This window comes from Puntigrus tetrazona, chromosome 11, assembly GCF_018831695.1.
Source record: "Puntigrus tetrazona isolate hp1 chromosome 11, ASM1883169v1, whole genome shotgun sequence".
NCBI lineage: Eukaryota > Metazoa > Chordata > Actinopteri > Cypriniformes > Cyprinidae > Puntigrus > Puntigrus tetrazona.
The window spans coordinates 3,326,238-3,348,052 of NC_056709.1; the positions used below are offsets into that span (position 1 = coordinate 3,326,238).

General features: G+C 37.0%; 1 protein-coding gene across 2 annotated transcripts in view; it reads left to right on the forward strand.

The window, feature by feature from the left end:
• Positions 1-21,815, forward strand: part of acap3b (ArfGAP with coiled-coil, ankyrin repeat and PH domains 3b) — a 55,774-nt gene that overhangs the window by 25,855 nt on the left and 8,104 nt on the right. For both annotated transcript variants that reach the window (XM_043252380.1, XM_043252381.1), the window contains exons 3-14: positions 1,379-1,498; positions 1,577-1,630; positions 8,589-8,647; positions 8,749-8,932; positions 11,886-11,930; positions 12,013-12,108; positions 12,965-13,039; positions 13,911-13,922; positions 20,827-20,939; positions 21,021-21,072; positions 21,163-21,263; positions 21,336-21,447. In XM_043252380.1, the coding sequence (XP_043108315.1) occupies positions 1,379-1,498; positions 1,577-1,630; positions 8,589-8,647; positions 8,749-8,932; positions 11,886-11,930; positions 12,013-12,108; positions 12,965-13,039; positions 13,911-13,922; positions 20,827-20,939; positions 21,021-21,072; positions 21,163-21,263; positions 21,336-21,447 (1,023 nt within the window). The remainder of the gene's footprint in view (positions 1-1,378; positions 1,499-1,576; positions 1,631-8,588; positions 8,648-8,748; positions 8,933-11,885; positions 11,931-12,012; positions 12,109-12,964; positions 13,040-13,910; positions 13,923-20,826; positions 20,940-21,020; positions 21,073-21,162; positions 21,264-21,335; positions 21,448-21,815) is intronic.

Below are 21,815 nucleotides of genomic sequence, written 5' to 3' on the forward strand. Positions count from 1 at the left end.
TAACAAATGTGCGCCGAGTTAAATCCCAGCTCGTATGCCATACAGGATTAGAGGAGAATGAGAGAGAACCCCATTTAGCATTAGGATGCTAAACATTAGCATTAGGGAACAGCAGTCTTCAGGGTGTTAGCGGAAGCTTCCGAATTTGCATACAAGGAAGATGTCTACTTATTATTGTATGTTTATCACAATATTAAAACCCCCAGACTTTAAATAAGCATTAAATTGGTGTAAGATGCTTTGTGTAACAACATACACCAACTTTTAAAGGTACCACAAACTGAATGCAAGATTGTGCAGCCCTTTGACAGACACGTATTCAACAAATAAAGAGGCTACGTAAGCTTTCATTGGCTAAGCTAGCATATTGATAATCTTAAAATGTATTGTTAAAGACCTTAAATGAGACCTTAAAAAAAAACTGGACCTGGCCAGCACATGACAAGCTTAAACCAGCTTCAAAACATACCTAACCAGCATATACAGTTTTTTTTCAGCAGGGATAGTCTGGTTTGGCATTTAATGTGGAAGCATAGCATAACAACATAGAGAACAATATCAGTCTAGTTTTCTTTTTTTTTTACTTCCTGAAATGTGAGAGCTTTCTCCATGGACAGCAATGTAACTGTAATCTTCAGGCCCAGAAAGGTAGTAAGTACATCGTTAAAATAATCCATAATAGTCCTAATTTTTACATGAATACATTTTGTGTGAAAACCAAAAATAGCACCTTAATTCAACAATTTTTTCTCTTCCGTTTCAGATTAGGATGTAAAAATTAAAAAACGTATTTAATCAAAATATAATCACACTTAATAAAAAATATAATCATATAATAAAAAATGTATAAAATTATTGTAGCTAAATGTTATTGTAAAAAATAAATAAATAAATAAATACATTTTATCAAAATTATCGTATTTTCACATAACCACAAGAGTTTGATCGGCAACATTTTTATTTGAGAAGAATATCTAAATAGAGTTCACTGAACTCCAATGAAATGTTTGCCCGCCTTTTCAGCTCATCAACATTTTTGTAAGAGATAGCAAGGTTTGCAGATCGGGGCGATGAAGAAACCACTAGGCGGGAAATGTTTCGATTTAAAGGTGGTGATACATGGGACAACGTTTAACCTAAACCACAATCTCTGTAAAAATAAATAATAATAATAATGAAACCAAAATGATCTAAAGCATCCAGATAGAAATGTATCATCCAATGAGAAAGGGCCCAAGCAACATTGCTCAAAACATGGCCCTCTGTATCATCATCTTTGGAAAAGCTTGTTTCCAGGCAGTGGGTTATTAAAAATATAGAGAAGCATAAACTGAATCAATAAACTGGTTAAATATAATTCTATATATCTGTCCATCAGCTGGTGAAGCTCTGCAGTGGGATGATCGAAGCGGGTCGTGCGTACATTGGTGCCAATAAACTCTTCGTCAACGGCATTCGAGACCTGTCTCACCACTGCAAAAAGGAAGAGATGATCTCGGTGAGTATCGCTAAATGACTCGCTTAATAGTCAGACCTTCATGAGATGTGTTGATTGTTTTGTTTTTTCATTTTTTAGGAATGTCTTGAAAAGTGTGGCGAGAGCCTTCAGGAAATCGTTAACTATCACATGGTAAGACGCATCTGTCTCAGGCTCGCTCTGCACACGCCTCATAACAAAACACACATGCTCACGCTTCAGTCCGAGGTCGTAATGATTCATCACGTTAACCTGCAAGCTCTCTCGTGGGTGTTTTTTATCACGAAAGCGGATTACGTGTGCCGCCGGGCGTAACCCAACCCGGAGAACGCGGATGTCTTTACGCGGGGCGTTTCACACAAAAGCGTTTGCGTTTGAGTTATAAAAGCCACCTTGGATAGTTTCGAAACGTTTGACGTTTGTGCCGTTTTTATCGAGAAGTCAGTATAATTGGGACAGGAAGTGTTTAAGAATGGGAAAATGTTGCGAGCTGGATTCGAACTTGAGCGCCGCAGAGGCGAAAACACCCATTTTGGCGGGTGACTGATCACACTTATTGGTTCGTTCCGAGACCGAGTGCGTCATCGTGCGAACGTTTTGGGGTGTTTTCCTGTTCTTGAGGATGGTGTAATTGAAAACAGAGACAAGAGTGGCAATCAGTGAGCTCTACATGTCTCCTGTTACCGCAGCCACCTTCACTTTTTAAAGAAAGAGGAAATGCCAGGGCTGCGGTGTAAAGGACTTGCGGCTTTTTAATTGTCGGCCCGAAGACTGCTTGTAGCATCAGCAGCATTCGAGCAGAAACAGTTTCGGCGTTTCCTTTGTTGCCGGAGGTTCTTGGTCATTCTCGCTGCTTTTATGGGTAATTAGACTCGGTTTATTCTTGCGATAAACTGTTTTTGTGAGAAACGACTGCGGTGAACGCTGAATTCCCGCACTTTGCCAGAAGAACAGTCGAGGTCACGCCCTCAAATGAAATTGTTTACTAAAATATGAAAAACTTCTCACTTTTATGCAACTCGCATTACCTTGTAAACAGAGTCCCGAATGCAATAGTTTTTTATATATGCATGCAATGTGTGCGTTTTTGAGCAAAATACATTTTCTTGCTAGGTAAGAAACATTTATCATAGGTAATAAGTGCCAGGCTTAATTTTGGAGACTGCTTGTACAGCATGTTTGTCTGGCATGGTGCATGTTATATTTATAATATTTTTTTATACTGAGCTTTTATAACATTCGTCAATATTTTGACATTTTTTAGCTTTCATTCAAATTTTACATTGTTTTATTAATTGTATGTTCTCTCGTGTGGAAGACCACTAAATAATATTTTGAAAAAGTTTATTGTGACTTTTTATCTCACAAAAAAAAGTCAGAATTGCGTGAAAGTCAGTTCTGACTTTATAACTCGCAACCGCGACTTTATATTATAAAAAAGAAAAAATTGTGAAATAAAAAGTCGCATTAACCTCTTTTACATTTTTTTTTCAGTGGCGGAAACCTAGTGGCTTCCATAGCTTTTGTCTTTTTTTTTTTTTTTTTTTTTAAGTTTAAACAATCAAAAAAATCTATTTGGCTTTCGTTGTTTATTTCAGTTACTTTTTTTGTGCTTAAAATCATTTTAAAGTTAATTTATGTTTTTCATTTTACTTTTCAGCTATAAAACATTTTTCGCTTATTTTAGTTACGTGAACAACACTGCTTCTTGACCCTCGCGCGCAGCTGTCTGTCTATAGGAGGAGGGACAGATGAAGCCTGTGCGCTGAAAGAACATTACTTTAATTCGCTCCTCTTGTTCCTGCTCTCTCCTGTTTTCTCGGGTCAAAGCTGTTAACCTGCCACTCTATAAATCTGAAGCCTGGCCATTTTGCTCTGGATCTAATCTGCCTGCCTAATAAATCCGAGAAGCCCGTCGCTGCCAAGTCCCTGGATGTTGTGAATCGCAGCTTCTAGATGGCGAAGGGCGGATATTACTATTTATTTATTTGTAAAATTAAAACCAGGACTCGATCACGGGATCGCCTTTCCTGTTGCCACGGAAACGCATTATTAGGATGGAGTGAATCTATAGTAACTACTGTAATTGAATGATAGCCTGTGTGTCTTTTGATCAGACGGTCAGTTTATTGAGTTGTTGGATTCCAGGCAGTCGTAATTTGAACTAACCTGTCGAAGTGACGCCTCACCACCTCCCCGCCGAGAGTGATTACTGATATTATCTGTTTGGCGAATGGGCGAATGAGTAACGTGAAAGTTTTTCGCGTGCGATTTTTAAAGGCGATAACAGGAGTGTTGTCATACCTGCAGAAGCTGCGCTATTCCACCGACCGCCAAACAAGCTCCACGCTGCTTCTGGGTAGATCCGTCTATGTCAGACATCTCGAATATGCGCAATTTTAAACTCCGTGCCTGAAGACGCATTGCACCAAGTTTGCCGTCAATGGCATCCAATGTCACCGGCTCTTTGAGCTCTGCTCGCTACTGTAGGGCCACGTACTGAAAATATAGATTTTTTTTTTTTGATGGTTTTCTCAGATGCTGAGCGGTTTTGAGGATATTTACGCCGCGTTTCAGTGTCCAGGCTCTCGTTCGTGTCCGTATTAGTGTCACAAAACGGACTGGGATATAGCATTTGTACGATTTTTCAAACAAAACAACGTTATTTGAAAGCGCTAACGGTGAGGTCCTGTTTTTTTTTCTACTGAGTTTAGATGCTTTTAAATGATCTCTTTGATACAGAGCCGTTTCTCAAATATGCGTTTTTTCTTTTTAGTTATCAGTTATCAGTTATCAGATGCTGTCGGAAGTTGAAAGACTGTTATTTGTTTTTGGAAAAAAGGAAAAGTTCACCCAAAAGATGATAAAGTTTTCTGACTGGTTCCTCATCGTCGTGGCGTCCCAATCCCGTAAGACCTTCTTCGTTCGTCTTCAGAACACAAATTAAGATCATTTTGATGCAATCCAAGATGCATAACTAACGCATTCAAGACCCAGAAAGATAGTAAGGACATTGTTATAATAGTCCATGTGACATCCGTAACGTCATGAAGCTACGGGAAAACAATTTGTGCTGATAATGACTTTATTCAACCGTTTCTTATCTTCTGTGTGACACACGCTAAAAAAACCATAGCTTTTGGGGACACCGGCTTAGCATTTTACTTCCAGAACTCACCTATCGCTGCATTATGTAACATGCGCATTTCATAAGTAAGAATCAGCTAATACTCTTTGTCGTTTCAAGATTTTCATTTCTGCTTTACCACAACTGAGGGTCTGAAAGCCAGTTTGCTTTCTTTCCACTTGAAAGCAACGCGGAACCCTTTGACCGGCGTTATTGATCTTTTTCTCTTCCTGCAATGTTTCAGCAATGCTTTCTGCAACACATTTTTTGAATTAAACTAATTTAAGTATACAGTTCATGAACGGCCCAGCCACTTGGCAGCCGGGCTTTGTAAAGTGGTCTCGTATGGAGCATTTTCTATTTTTTTTTTTAACGCAGGAAGTCAAAAGCTGAGCAGGCAGTTCAGTCACATGCAGACCATTCCAACAGCTTGCAGCCAAGTGCTGAACATGCTGTCTGCCTCCAAAGTGTGTCGCTTCCATTACTGCTCCAAAGAAAAGGAGGTTACCATCTGACGTTCCTCGTGCCAGTTTAGAACATTTGGATGGGACTGTTTGCCTTTCCATTCTCAGACGTTCTCTTCGGCCTGTATTGTATTTAGTGCCGGTCCAGTGATGGAAGTTTTTAAGGTTACGCTTTATTTTAATAGCCCGCTTTCTACTAACATTACAACTATAAGTGACTCCGTAGATGCATGTCAAGAAAATGGTGATACGGCAAACAGTGTCAGAACAAATAAATCTCGATAATGTCGGATATATTTGATAGAAAGGTATGTAATTGACAAACATTTAAATTTAAGTGTGCCAGTTTAGGTCAACCGATTACTAATCAATGCTTAATATTAGCAATTAAAGAAAAACAATAAAAAAACACGGTCGTATCTGGTGACTGAATAGCTTTTGGTTGACTAACAAAATTTGTTAAAATGCATTTGTTAATGCGCTCGTTTAATAATCTTCGACCCCCTGAGATATAGAAGTGCCTGAAGTTGAAAAAGTTCCCATTTAGCCCTTTTTTTCTTTTGTTCTGTCTTCGTTACGCCGCCGGCCTCCTCTCTTCTTCATCTCTGTGACTGTGAAGCTTCGCTGACTCTCTGGCGCTGCATAAAAGGCTTTCTGTGGGACACTAGCACGCGTCCGCCGGGCTGCGGGCCACGATTAAACCTCTCTCGCTCATTCGGATCTTCCTTACTCAGTCACCCTCAGACTCTTGACGTCTTTCTTAGACGGTCACCCGAGGTCGCGCCATCAGCGACGCTCGCGCTAGAGGAGATCTCACCGAAAGTGATAACGTGAGATGCGGTTTCTAGAGATGCGACCCCAGTGTGAAGTCATTAAGTGCTCGGTAAAGCCTGCTGGTTAATTACCACACTGTATAGCGTTCAACACAATTCAACACTCTTTAATTAGACTTTAATGCGACGTTTTAGCAATGCTGCAGCGTCGCTATGTGGTTGCTAGGGTGTTTACAGTTACAGCAGTCACTATAATGTCCAGCTATGGTTGTCACGGGAACAAAGCAAATGTAGTTCACTTAGATATTTTATTAAATTATGTGATTTTCAGTGATTTAAGTGAGCAAAACTTGCCAACTACCATCAGGTTGTGTGGTCTGAGGAGAGATTGCTGTTCCGTATGCGACACCCGCTGTTTTTGTTTCATTCAGATGCAGCATTTACGTAGCGCAATTTCGCAAAGCTAAAATCAGACTTTGCTTGAAATTTCAAAATTTCAAAATTTCATCTTTGTTTGGATCACGGTAAAAATGCAGTGGCTTATTTGAAATAAAAAGAGTTCAGGCAAAGCCTTGGTTTGAGATTTCAGAGAGATTTCTTTCATTTGCTTTATTTGTTTGATTTTGGGTTTTAAATTTTATTTATTTGATATTTGAGTTATTTGGCTGCATTTTGCGGCATTTCGTAACCAAAAAAAAGGACACCGTCTCATTTATAGTTTTTTAAATGTCATTTTAAATGTATGTATGTATGTATATATATGTATATGTATATGTATATATATATATATATATATATATATATATATATATATATATATATATATATATGTATATATATGTATATATGTATATATATATATATATATATATATATGTATATATATATATATGTGTATATATATATATGTGTGTATATATATGTATATGTATGTATATATGCATATGTATATGTATATATGTATATGTATATGTATATGTGGGCGTGACCTTAATACCCCGACTCTGCCTCATGATCACAACAGTGCAGACTCCGCCTCCTAATGATATCATTACTACGGCGAAAGAAAGCAAGGTTTTTTTAAAGTCTATAGTGTCGATTTGTTACTGTTGGGTCAGTAATTGGTGTCAGCTGAGAAAAGTCCGGTTGATCCTATGCTAAGTTTAAGTTAAACTTAAATGTGAAAACCGGGGTATGCTTGAGGCATAAAAAAAGTCTGAGCAGCAGTAATAGTGATGCTCGACTTAGCAAACATCGCTGATGAGAGAATTGGGACATTTTGAAGCGGATGGATGGAAAAACGCTGATTCCAGCCCAGTCCTTTGCAAAATGCAAAAGGCTGGGAATTGACGGAACTGGGCGAAATGCAAATGTCTAAGCTTATCTGCTTCTGCTTTCCCCACCACTCGCTCTCTCTCTCTCTCTCTCTCTCTTCCTCCCTCACATGCCAGCTTTACCCTCAAGACATGTTGCCCTCCTGTTCCATGTGACATGCTCTGTCACATGTGCTCTCGTTGCGGCTTATCGCTGGCGTAAAGCTGCTGCGTTTGTGAGCGGAATTGAGATGATTGCAGCGTAAAGCTTTTCCTCTAGACTCGTTCTGCTGACATCATGTATGATCCACAGCGACTGATGCCTTCATACTTACGACCTTGCTTTCAAGGCCCCCCCCAGGGCTCGACTCCATGAGCATGTGTGGGTTGTATTCTCATGCATGAGGCCGTCCTGGAAGACGCCGGTGTTTCCCAGCAGCCCGTCCTGCGCGGTGCAGCTGTGACCTGTTTGACCCTTGACCTGCCGTCGCTCACCGTGACCGACTGTGTCATTGGATGGGTTTGGGGCTCTGGTGCAGTCGTTTGGGTTTACAGGAACAAACCTGCATCTGTTCTGCCATCTGCTGGTGATTTCAGAGAAGTGCACCCTTAGTATTCTATCTTACTGCCAGAATAGGGTTCAAAGCCTAATTACTAATTAAAAACTGCTTTCAGGCACAGAAATTTTGACGTAAATTTTTGATTTTGGTCTTAATTGAGCACACTTTTTACACTAATTTTATTTTTTTCACATTTATGTCTAATTGTTTGTATTCAGTATATGCAAAGGATTGCTCTAGCAGTCTCTTTAGTGCATTGGAGTAATGACGCTAAAAAGTAGCTATTGATTTTCGCTCATATTTATATATAAACATTAATATTGTGAAATAACATTACAGTTTAAAATGTTTTAATGTCCTTTAATATACTTTAAATTTGTGTGACGCAAAGTGGAATTTTCAGAAACGTTATTCCAGACTTCAGTGTCACATGACCCTTACAGAAATCATATTAATATGCTAAAACATATACTTGCTTGCTTCGTTTTTTTTTCATAAACCACAAGCTTGAACAGCTTGTTCAAAGAAAAACATTTTTATGCCAATAGATGGTGACAAGTGAGCGGCTTATAAGATTCAGAGTCGTTGAATTGTTCACAAAACTGATTCGTTCACAAAGACGCGCCACTGAATCAGGGGTTCTTTATCCTGATTCAAATCGCCAGCTCTTTAAGGGAGCCACGTTTTGATTGATATGGTCCCTGCATAGTGTTTACCGTAATGTCCACTTTGCAGGGCACTTACGGTTAAATGGAACGAACCTCTGAAGCATGCAATTACGAAACATCGGAGACAAGTCCCGCCTTTTTCAAACACCCTCTGCGTTCTGCCCATTCAGTATTCTTCTGTTCAACAACTTTCGTATCTTTTTCAGATCCTCTTCGACCAGGCCCAGAGATCCGTAAAGCAACAGTTGCATAATTTTGTGAAGGAGTGAGTCCTTTATCCTTTCTCCCGACCTTCGACCTCGTTTCTGTTTTTAACCCTTTGTCATACTTTCCCTGCTACATGTCTCTGCACGTGTTGATGCGCAGGGATGTTCGGAAGTTTAAAGAGACGAAGAAGCAGTTCGATAAAGTGCGGGAGGATATGGAGATCGCCCAGGTGAAGAACGCGCAGGCGCCGCGCAACAAACCGCACGAGGTAGAGGAGGCCACCAGCACCCTCATCACCACCCGGAAGTGCTTCCGACACCTCGCCCTGGACTACGTCTTACAGGTATCTCAAAATAAAAGTTACAGTTTAAATTCTGTCTAATAATTCTGTCGTTAACTTCTCGCCCCCATGTCATTCCAAACCCATGAGACCTTTCTTTACTATGTTTCTAGACAGTTGTGTTGCATCAAAAATATCTTTTGAGATGACTTTAGGATGACTGAATTTTCATTTTATAGTTTAACCCTTTAAGCTGTTATAAACCTGCGTGAGTATAGGTGATGGTCCCTGTTGGCTTCCATAGTATGGGGAAAAATACTAAGGAAGTCGATAGGCACCATCAACTGCGTTCAGCAGAAGAAAAAAGATAATGTAACAGCTTGAGGGTGAGTAAATGATGACAAAATGTAAATCTAATATCGTCATTATTTAATGACGTTCAAAATTTTGGAAGGAAGTTAGTGGGGTTCGTTGTTGTTTTGGATCTTCTGACTTTTATTATATATACAAAAAACGTGCATAGTAAAATAATAAATTGCTGGTTTAAATGTTTTAAGTACAATCAACTTAACTCTTTAAGTCATTTCAACTTAAATTATATTTAATCTCACTTTAAAAAAAAACATTTAAAATTGAAAGTAATTTCTTAACTTACTTATTTTGATGAATAGTGTATATAAATAGTATAAAAACAACATCATAATATTTCGGTCATATAATTTTTATAGTGTGAAACTTCCAGCATCACAACACACACACACACACACACACACACACACACACATCTATATCTATGTGTATATATATATATATATATATATATATATATATATATATATATATATATATATATATATATATATATATATATATATATATATACACAAACATATATATATCTATATCTATGTGTGTGTGTGTGTGTATATATATACATTTATATATATACATACATATACATACATACACACACACATATATATATATATATATATATATATATATATATATATATATATATATATATATATATATATATATATATATATATATATATATATATATATATATATATATATATATATATATATATATATATACATATATATACAGACCAAAAGTTTGGACACACCTTCTCATTCAAAGAGTTTTCTTTATTTTCATGACTATGAAAATTGTAGATTCACACTGAAGGCATCAAAACTATGAATTAACACATGTGGAATTGTAAACATAACAAAAAAAGTGTGAAACAACTGAAAATATGTCTCATATTCTAGGTTCTTCAAAGTAGCCACCTTTTTCTTTAAATACTGCTTTGCACACTTTTGGCGTTTTGAGCTTCAAGAGGTAGTCACCTGAAATGGTCTTCCAACAGTCTTGAAGGAGTTCCCAGAGGTGCTTAGCACTTGTTGGCCCTTTTGCCTTCACTCTGCGGTCCAGCTCACCCCAAACCATCTCGATTGGGTTCAGGTCCGGTGACTGTAGAGGCCATCACTCTCCGTCTTGGTCAAATAGCCCTTACACAACCTGGAGGTGTTTTTGGGGTCATTGTCCTGTTAAAAATTAAATGATGGTCCAACTAAACGCAAACCGGATGGAACAGCATGCCGCTGCAAGATGCTGTGGTAGCCATGCTGGTTCAGTATGCCTTCAATTTTGAAGAAATCCCCAACAGTGTCACCAGCAAAGCACCCCCACACCATCACACCTCCTCCTCCATGCTTCACGGTGAGAACCAGGCATGTAGAGTCCAACCGTTCACCTTTTCTGCGTCGCACAAAGACACAGATGTTGGAACCAAAGATCTCAAGTTTGGACATTAGGTTTCCACTGGTCTAACGTCCATTCCTTGTGTTCTTTAGCCCAAACAAGTCTCTTCTGCTTGTTGCCTGTCCTTAGCAGTGGTTTCCAAGCAGATATTCTACAATGAAGGCCTGATTCACACAGTCTCCTCTTAACAGTTGTTCTAGAGATGTGCCTGCTGCTAGAACTCTGTGTGGCATTGACCTGGTCTCTAATCTGAGCTGCTGTTAACCTGCGATTTCTGAGGCTGGTGACTCGGATGAACTTTCTTGGTCTTCCTTTTCTGGGGCGGTCCGCATGTGAGCCAGTTTCTTTGTAGCGCTTGATGGTTTTTGTGACTGCACTTGGGGACACTTTCAAAGTTTTCCCAATTTTTCGGACTGACTGACCTTCATTTATATATTTCTTTACTTAGAATTTGTATTATGGCAAGAAAAAAGCAGCTAACAGTGTATTCAGTGGGACTATCAGCTGTGTATCCACCTGACTTCTGCACAACACAACTGATGGTCCCAACCCCATTTATAAGGCAAGAAATCCCACTTATTAAACCTGACAGGGCACACCTGTGAAGTGAAGACCATTTCAGGTGACTACCTCTTGAAGCTCATCAAGAGAAAGCCAAGAGTGTGCAAAGCAGTAATCAAAGCAAAAGGTGGCTACTTTGAAGAACCTAGAATATAGACATATTTTCAGTTGTTTCACACTTTTTTGTTATGTTTACAATTCCACATGTGTTAATTCATAGTTTTGATGCCTTTAGTGTGAATCTACAATTTTCATAGTCATGAAAATAAAGAAAACTCTTTGAATGAGAAGGTGTGTCCAAACTTTTGGTCTGTACTGTATATATATTGCTCCTTCAGTCAGCAGCCATTATATTGTTTCATTTAAACTGATATCTAAAACAATTTCTTAATGGTGCTGCACAAGGACAAAAATAGGTTGCAGTGTCTCTAATGGCCACTGTGTGGAGCGGGGTCATGTGTGATCACTAACATTAGACACAATGAATAGTTTGTTTTTCCGATCAAATGTGGTCATCGTGGGTCAAAAGCGACAAGTATAGATTGGGAGCCGCAGCCTCGTATTTCTGTCTTGCCAAAAAACGGTTAGTTTGTATTATAAGTATCAGTCTGTATCGCTAATGAATCCTTTTCGTTAAATGCAACTACTAACGCCTGTGCTCTTCTCTTGGTGCCTTTCTCAGATCAATGTACTTCAGGCCAAAAAGAAATTTGAAATTTTGGATTCGGTGAGTGGGTTCACATGCCACTATAAAGCGTCTGTCTCGTCCTCTGTAGTTTTCAGCATTGGCCGTTTGCTCTCCTCCACAGATGCTGTCGTTCATGCAGGCTCAGTACAGTCTCTTCAACCAGGGCTTCCACCTCTTAGATGAGATCAACCCCTACATGAAGAAGCTGGCGGCCGAGGTGAGAGCTCATCCCCGACACCTGCTCCTCTACATTAACAGGCCTAACGAGAGAAAATGAGGGATAGTGTCTATCCTCGAGGTTGACAGGCATGCCGCATCTGTTTGAGACGGGCTTAAAGACAAGCTAGAGATATACTTCACCTTAATTAATAAAGTGCATGATTCGTTTCTGTACGATATTCTGAAATGTCTTTTCATAGCATGTTAGTATGTTATTATTAGTTTAGTATCTGGCTCGACATTTTTGCTGATGCCATTGTACCATATAATATAATATAATATAATACTTAATTATAATTGTGCCCTAATAAATTTTGCCATGTCACATTATCATCATTACATTACATTTACATCTTACATTGTGTTTTTTGATTGTTATTATTATTAAAAACATTAATAATATTATAAAAAAATATTAAAATAAAATGATAAAAATAATTTAATTATTTAATTTATTAAATGTAGTAATGTATAAAATAAAAACTTTTTATAATTAAGGTAAACAATTTATAATATTGTTATATTTATATATAACTGCAATTATAAAACTAAAATGCAGCATTTTAGTTAGTTTTTAAATAGGCTCATACACAAAATAACATTTTTATTAATATCGTGAAATACCTATATACACACCGAATAAAACAAGTTCTAAATATGACGACAAATATCTATATACAATGTAAATAAAAAATTGTAATCGCTCAGATAATTAACAAATAATTTTGAAAATGGCAAATAAAAATTTAATTAAAACACAGAAAACCTAAAATTAAGAGATTTTCTTGGGAAGCGTATTCCAATTCAAGAGAAATGTTTTTAATCGTAACGCTGTTGTCTTCTTTGTATTTCAGTTGGATCAGCTGGTCATAGACTCGGCCATGGAGAAGAGAGAGATGGAGCACAAACACGCCACCATACAGCAGCGAGTGAGCGTTTTCCACCTCTTTTCCTTCACCTTCCCCCTCTGTCCTCTTTCTCTTTCTTGCCTCTCTCCTCTGTTAAACCTTGGTTTCGTCTCTCCGCTTCTAACCGCCCCTTTCCATCTTTCCGGTCGTGTTAAAACGTTTCCACTCGTAATATACGTAACCCGCGTCCCATACAGTCTTCTGCTGAATTATTAACTCTAAAATAAAAACTAGATTTGCGGTTTCGGCTGAGAATCGGGTTTCGGGCGAAGTTATTTCCTCTAAAGCACTTCCTGTCATAATATTTTCCGATCACTCAAGCCCTTTGCTGTCGTGTTCGTGACAGGCTTGGCCGCTAGCGGCGATGCTTATGTAACAAACGTTCTCTCTCTCTCTTCGTGTGCTACGTATGTTCACCTCCGTTTGTGTCGGTGCTATGTTCAAAGTGCTTCATCACCGTATCAATAAAGCATGATGTCCTGTCCCCGTCCGGATCTCCCCGGGAAAGACACACACACACACACACACACACACACACACACTCGCTAAGATCCATCTGCTAGCACATTGCAAGCCAAAAGATCGGGGCCAGAAACACTTGGACTTTTCCCTGTGACCCTGAATCTTTGTCTCTGGTCGTCTTTGTTCAGATTCCAGTAGTACTGATGGGGCGTTTCCGGACAAAAGCGAGTTCATTTGGCCCGGAAGATTTAACATTGAATTTTGATTTGCATCAAAAAATCGTTTGCATTGATCACTGACGTAGCAGGGATCGTACGTGACCAATTAGCCAGATGATGGATGCGTGTTGTCGTTTATGAATAAATGCATTAATCAGTTATTCCTTTGTTTCTCTTTTTCCTCGCCGCCTGATTGTGCCGCTCGTATCCAGACTTTGATGCAGGTGAGTGCGTATATATATGTGTGTGTATGTGTATATATGTGTGTGTATATACATATATATATATATATATATATATATATATATATATATATATATATATATATATATATATATGTGTATATATATATATATATATATATATATATATATATATGTATATATATATATATATATAAATATATATATATATATATATATGTATATATATGTGTATATATATATATATATATATGTATATTAATGCAAATATATATAAATATTTTATATATATATATGTGTATATATATATATATATATGTGTAAAATACATACTATTAATGCAAATATATGTAAATATTTTCAAAATACATACTGTGAGTGCTTTTATATATACATAATAGATATACACATATATAAATACACAAATATACAGACACATATACTATGTAGTATTATTTTGGATGCAAAATCAGAAAAAAAATCTGTATTCATTTTGATGAAATTAGTGCATACTAATATACAGTACAGAAAAAAACGTTTTGAAGTATTAATGTTTTAAAAGATTTACCTAAAATTTGTTTAGACATATTCTAGAAGGCGATGCAAACAAAAATAAACGTAAATATGTAAATAAAAAAAAAAACTACCTGCAGCATTTTAAATTATTTATCGCATTTTAGTGCTGAATGTTAAGTGGTTTTAGGGTAGAAAAAACACACATTATATTTAAATGAAATTTAATGAAGGTTAATATTAAAGTGCATTTTTGCAGATGCTTTTATCCGCATATTTTTCCTCGCTAGCATCGGGCTCTGCAGCTACAGCAGGAACACATTTTCCTTCCTGGCTTCCAGTTGTCCATCAACACGTGCATTTTTCTGTTCAGTTAGCCGTGAGGATAGATTGATCGGTGATCTATAAAGAACTGTCACTCTCACATGGCCATCACGTGTGTGTGTGTGTGCGTGTGTGTGGGAAGGGGAGCCGAGGACATCACTGCGTTTATCACTTATTATTCACTACCTGTAATGATGATCAAAACAAGAACGTTTCCCTGGAAAAACATTTTCAGAGCAGCCGGAGTCTGTTTGATGAATGTTTTAGATGTTTATACAGCAGTGTTGTGGATTAACAGACAATGTCCAGGGGTTTTGAGGCCGAAGCCGGCTTCTGTGTCACTGGGACGCCGGGAATCTCATCTCAGCGCAGCTTTAAGAAGCTTATGCCGCTCCGATGAAAGCCAGAATGCTTTTTCTATGGATTTTCCTTTTTTTTTTTTTTTTTTTGCAAAAGCGACGTTTTTATACACGTCTCCTACTTCATCGCGAGTAAAACATGATGATAATAGCGGAAAAAAAGCTAATCTGCAAAAATAGAATTGACAAAATAAAAAAAAAGGAGTTTCCGTCTGGTTAAATCTCCCATGCTTTCGCTCTCAGACTCATGTTGCAAACTAATCAATGCACGGCACGTTCACTCTTCATGCGTTTGCTGTTCTCACAAGAGCGGTCGTGTCACTGTCGGATGTGTGCCGTTAGGAATGGAAAGAGAACGTTTGTTACCGGTATATTTTTCAGTGGCGCCCCAAAACAGCCCGTTTACACATGGTTTGTGAATACTTAATCTCTTAAAAATACTTAAAAATACAATTTCTACAACCACAACCATTTGGACCCAGTGAATGGTAATATTAATAACAAATATAACTTAATATTTTTAAACTAAAACCATGTTGTATCTGCTCGATAAGCTTTTACTAAGGAGTGAATGTGGAAAAAAAAAAGTAAAGTTTTGTTGTTACTGTGTAATAACTATGTTATTACTGTGAGGATAAGATTACTTGCATGTACATATGCATAATTTATTGTTATTGTAATAGAAAGTGTATTTAATGTGTAACAAGGACGCCTTAAAGTAGAGTTACTGAAACTGGCTTTGAATATGATTACATTATAATTAATAAGAACTATATAGCCTGAGAATTACTATATAAATATATACATGCGTGTGTATTTATACATAATAAATATGCACAGTACACACACATTAATATAAACAAAAATGTTTGTTTTAGATGCAGTTAAACTCGATCGATCGTTTAACAGCTCCATATTAATGTCTTAAAAAGCTTCAGTGGAAGTGATGGGTAGAAACGGGCTCCAGGTGTGTCTGGGAAGACTCTCTGGAGTCAGCCGAGGTCTGAAAGCCTCTCTCTGTGAGCATGCTGCCCGTTTCTGCCCTGGCCAGCGCGGTTAAACATAGCAGATGGCAGAGACCCGATGCTTAGGGAGGGCAAGAGGTGGCGCGCCAAAAACACGGACAAATTAGTGCCACCAACTGTCCCGAACAGGAGGAGCTTGATTCAGAGCGCTGCGCGTGTTATCTAGAACATGACTTGCAGATGAATCCGACCTATTGTTTCTGTAACACCGACGGGATTTTAGAGGGCAAACTGAGGTAAACATTTACATGACAAAATCTGGAAGGAGCGTCAGCGGAGCATTTTAATGCGCTAGCCTGTTTTAGATATATATATATATATATATATATAAGTAATTGATTGATTGATTGATAATAAAATTATATTTATAATATATTTAATATAACTGTATTATAATTATAAAGAAAAAGTCATAATACTAAAAGTACTTATTTATATTTTAAAAAAATCTTTATTTTTGACCAAAAAATACATTAGCATTCAAAAGGGAGATAGAATTTATTTTAAAACAAATTCAGCAAGAATGCATAACATTTTTTAAAGTAGTACATAAAGACAAAACATATCTATTGATAAATAAATTAAAAATAAAATAATTAATTGCATTAAAAAATACAAACATTTTACATAGTGTGTGTGCACTGTTTATTTTATACATTTAAGAAAAATATGTTACGTTTATATTAAATAATATAGTAATAATAACAATAAAAATATAGTAAATGTAAATATTTTTAAATATATGCTGTATGTGACTGAGATATATAATATATTATTTAATATATAATAAATATATGCAGTATACACACATATATTATAAAAACAAAAACTTATTTTGGACTGCTCTAACATAAATAAATGAAATATATATTTCAAAAATAAATATTTATCAGAGAATCCTATAAAAAAAGTGTTAAGGTTTCATAAAACTATTGAGCATAAAAACATATAAATGAATATTTTTTTAATTTTAAATCAGCATCTTGAATGATTTCTGAAGGATCATGTGACACTGAAGGTTCTGACAGATCAGCTTTGATCACAGGAATGATTACATTTTAAAATATATCAGAAAAGTTATTTGAAGCTGTAATAATACTTATGTATGTCTTAACCAAACCCCTAAACCATAAAGTACAGTAAACCATAAATTTTCAAAGTTATACAAAACCAGGCCTTGGAGTGTAATAATGATTTTCAAAGTTATGAGATTAAAAACTGAAAAAGAGAGGCCTTGGGAGACAACAGCTGTAAAGTCAACAAAAAAAGCATGAATTACAGCGCACTTCCACAAAAGCATTGAATTACTGAGCGGAGATTAGCAGGTTGTCAGGCAGCTATGGAAAAGAGCAAGGAACAGCCAGAGCACTGCATACCTGAAAGAGAGTCAGAAACCAAAGCAGCTCTTGGGAGAAAGAGAACAGCTGTAAAGTCCGTAATAAGCTTAAAGCGTACAAAACTTTTTTTTTCCAATAAGATTTGATGTCCTTCCAATGCTCACATACCAGCAGACACCATTCTACTCCACAAAACAGCATGTCTGCCATTATAACCATGACCTATATTTTCTGACCCAGCAGGGTGGAGATTAACATCTTTGCCATGTCCACTCACACAGTTCATCAATCTTTTTCCAGAGTGTCACAAATGTAACGCCAATATTAGTATTCCTGGAAATAGCCAGAGCAGATTTTCCTTTATTTCAATGCCCTCTAAAAACCATTCAGAACACCAAAGCAGCTCTCTGAGAAAACAAGTAGATCGCCATTACGGCCATGCAATTTTCAGACGCTATTGAAATACCAGTGTTTTTGAGACCAGTAAAACCATTACAAAACGATTACAGTTTGTAACATAATTCATTATATTTATATTTATATATATATATATATATATATATATATATATATATATATATATATATATATATATATATATATATATATATATATATATATATATATATGCATGTATGTACTGCACGTGTCTTTAAATATACATCATAAATATACACAGTACACAGACATGTATTATGTAAGCATAATCTTTTATTTTGGATGTAATTCATTGTGATTAATCATCGCCCAGCACTAGTAAAAGGTAGATTGATTAGGAGTGTTTTAAAATGTAACGTAATATAATTACAAGTAGCCCTACCTAATATTTGTAATCTGATCATGTAATCCAGATTACACGTGATCAATCAGCACCCAGCTCTGCATATCTGCTAATACCATCCCAATCTTGTCCAAGTGAGCTTTGCGTGAATGAACTCTGCAGAAAACGTAAATATATCTAGCTCCAAACGAATGGTGAGAGCAGGCGGTGAACGCGGCCAGCTGTGGCTCCTGAGCGATGCTGTGGGCGGAAGAGCCCTGTTGATTTATCAGAAGATTTATCTGCAGAGATGCCTGAACAGTGTCCGTGTCCTCCTCCTCAATGCTCCGGTGACAGAGTTACGGTCTCTCTGGCTGTCCCACCACCTCTCCGTTTTACTGCCTCTTCGTGTTGCATCTGTCACTCGTAACACACACACACACACTCTTTTTATGCACGTCTCACCTGCTTGTGGCTCCCTCGGGGTTTCTCTTTCTCAGTCCTTCACAGAGTTACGGTATGTCACACACTCAGCTGCGCTAGCTGGCTTTATGAGCATGTAGTGCTAACGTACACACAAAAGCGTATACACACACACACACACACACACACACACATATGGTTTAGACACATTTTGCAGTGTAAACCTGTTATATTTTATTTTTTAAAAAAATGTAACGCATTTCTTCAGTAACTGAGGTCATTTAGTTAGTCGAAGTGTGTAACGAACGCGAACATTTTGCCTAAATCCGTCTAGAATATGTTTTATTATTGATTATGAGTTGTTTTCTTCACAATGCAGTCGCGACAGACCGACTGAAATCCTTAACAAGTGTAGGTTAATGTATCCTGTGGTCCACTTGTTAGAGAGTGTGAGAGCGGGAAGAAAGCGGTTCTCTGAGGGGTAATAACGCTTGCTTGATTGAACAGCAATGGTCCCGCGTCCTGTCAGACAGATGGACGCGAGCACTCCGTAAATCCGCGAATGACGCGGCGCTTTCTGTACGTGGCAGTGAAATAACGTTTGCGGTCGGCTCTCTGGCTGAGGTCACGGAGCGGAGCACATAAATCGACAGCTGTATGCTAATCATGTGAATATCGAGCTGTGGCTGCGCGACGCGCGCTCGCCATTGGCTCGCGCTCGAGCAGGGGAGTGCGCGCGAGATCGATGAAGCGCGTGCCTTTGACTTTGATGTGGACGACTTCAGTGTAGAGATACGAGACTAAGCTCTTAGCAGAAGCGCGCGGTGCTCCCTCATTACTGATGCTTCTGGATAAACATTTTTTAAAGATGAAGATATTTGGGAGACTGAAGTATACTTTGGTGAGTTTTATGTTTATGCAATCTGTTGAGATATTATTTGTTAATTATTATTGTTCGTTACGTGTATTATTAATATTTAACTTCAGTGATCCCTTGTTGATACATTTTTGTAAGCCCAGTATATTTATTGTATTATTTAGTGAATGTGCATTCAGTATGATATTGCTTGTACAATATTTATTTCATTATTTATTAAGTGTAGAGGTCTTCAAACTTTTCCAGGCATCGGTGATGGAGAGATGGAGCAGGGACCACTGTTAAATGTGGTCGACGATAAAACTGATCATTGAATTTTAAATACGATAGGTCGTATCGTACTTGTATAATACCATATTAAATATGTATTGAAAACAAAAATACATACATTTAATTGCATTTAATACAAAACATTGCAAAGGCATTACAATAATACATTATATATAAATATATAAATATATATATATATATATATATATATATATATATATATATATATATACATACACACACAATGTAAAAACAATATGTAAATTTAATTCTATATTAATAAAATATTTGAAAAACTCATTGAAAAATGTCTCTTAAAATATAAAATTTTTTGCATATATGGTATCTTATAAAAATTTGTTATATATATATATATATATATATATATATATATATATATATATATATATATATATATATATATATATATTATATTTATTTATCTGCATAGATATCTTTATCTGCAATTATTTCTCTTGTTGAGCTTGTTCAGAAGATGGGAAGTGGCCTCTTTTCGTGTCCTTTGGATTTCTTTTATATAATTTTGATGATGATTGGTTCTGAAGCATGACTGAGTGAGTTGTATTTGTTGTCTCCGTGTGTGTTTTTAATGTGCGTGTTTGTGGCTAGAGCGCAAAACTCAAAACAGCCGCTGGAATGTCAATGTCATTCATGTTGGAGGAGAATGATTCATTCAGCTTTTAGAAAACTCTTCTAACGGCTCAATCTCAGCTCGGTTTGTTTATATATATATATGTGTGTGTGTGTGTGTGTGTATATATGTGTGTATATATATGTATGTATGTATGTAGCAGTACTACGGGAGGTGCCGGTCATTATTGATTGAAATGAGAGGGATGGGATTGGCTGCTGTGGTCATGAGGATTATGTTTTGACTGATAGGGATTAAGTTTTGTCTTTTGTCTGTCTCGGAGAAGACTTAACAGAACAATAAGGGTCCTCAGTACTGACTGAAGGGTGAGAGAGAAACGGACCTGCGCAAATCAATTAGAGCTACTCTGTTTTTTGCATGACAGGATTTTGCATACGATGACTCCAAAGTGGAATTCAACGTTGATGCTCCTAATGGTGTGGTGATGGAGGGCTACCTTTTCAAGAGGGCAAGCAATGCTTTCAAGACATGGAACAGGTAAGAACAGGCTCGGCTGTTTGTACATCTTTCAGTTCGTGGACGAAATCTGATATCGAGTTTGTTTTCTTCTCCTACCAGGCGATGGTTTTCAATACAGAACAGTCAATTAGTGTATCAGAAACGACTAAAGGTAAGCGGTATGAATATGAACAGATATGAACTTTGCAAGTGCTGCCAATGGTTATTGTGAACCGACGCTGTAATCTGCTGTCTGCTGTAGGATGCTTTGACTGTGGTTGTTGAAGACCTGCGGCTTTGCTCTGTGAAACCATGCGAGGACATTGAGAGAAGGTTCTGTTTTGAAGTGGTGTCACCTACAAAGTGAGTACTGCGTGACGTGTGTGTGTGTGTGTGTGTGTGTACATTATCTAATGTCAGATCAACCCCTATCAGGAGCTGCATGCTGCAGGCTGAATCTGAGAAGCTCCGTCAAGCCTGGATTCAAGCAGTTCAGGCGAGCATTGCTTCTGCCTACAGGGAAATTTCTGAGAACTATTACATTGAGGTCAGTCCAACTACTCTGTCACATTAAAACAAGGTGCGTAGTAATGCCATGTAAAGTGGTGAAAAGTTATTTGGAAGTTTAGAAATTGGATTATTTTGGTTAATGAGGGATAAATGTGTCTAGAAATAGTAAAAATAAATTTTTGGGAAAGATAGGTTTCATTTTTTTAAGTACTGTTTTGAAGGAAGTTTACATTTATTATTGCTCCGTTATGTTTTGTAACTAAGTACAGTAAAAGGTATAATTTTCCTTACATTTCAACGTAATCGTTAATCAATATTTCCCAAAAAAGTTATACAAGTTAAAGTTTTTGTTTGTGTTAATTTAGAAATCAGAGAGATTTAGCTAAACTAACTCGAGGCTTATTG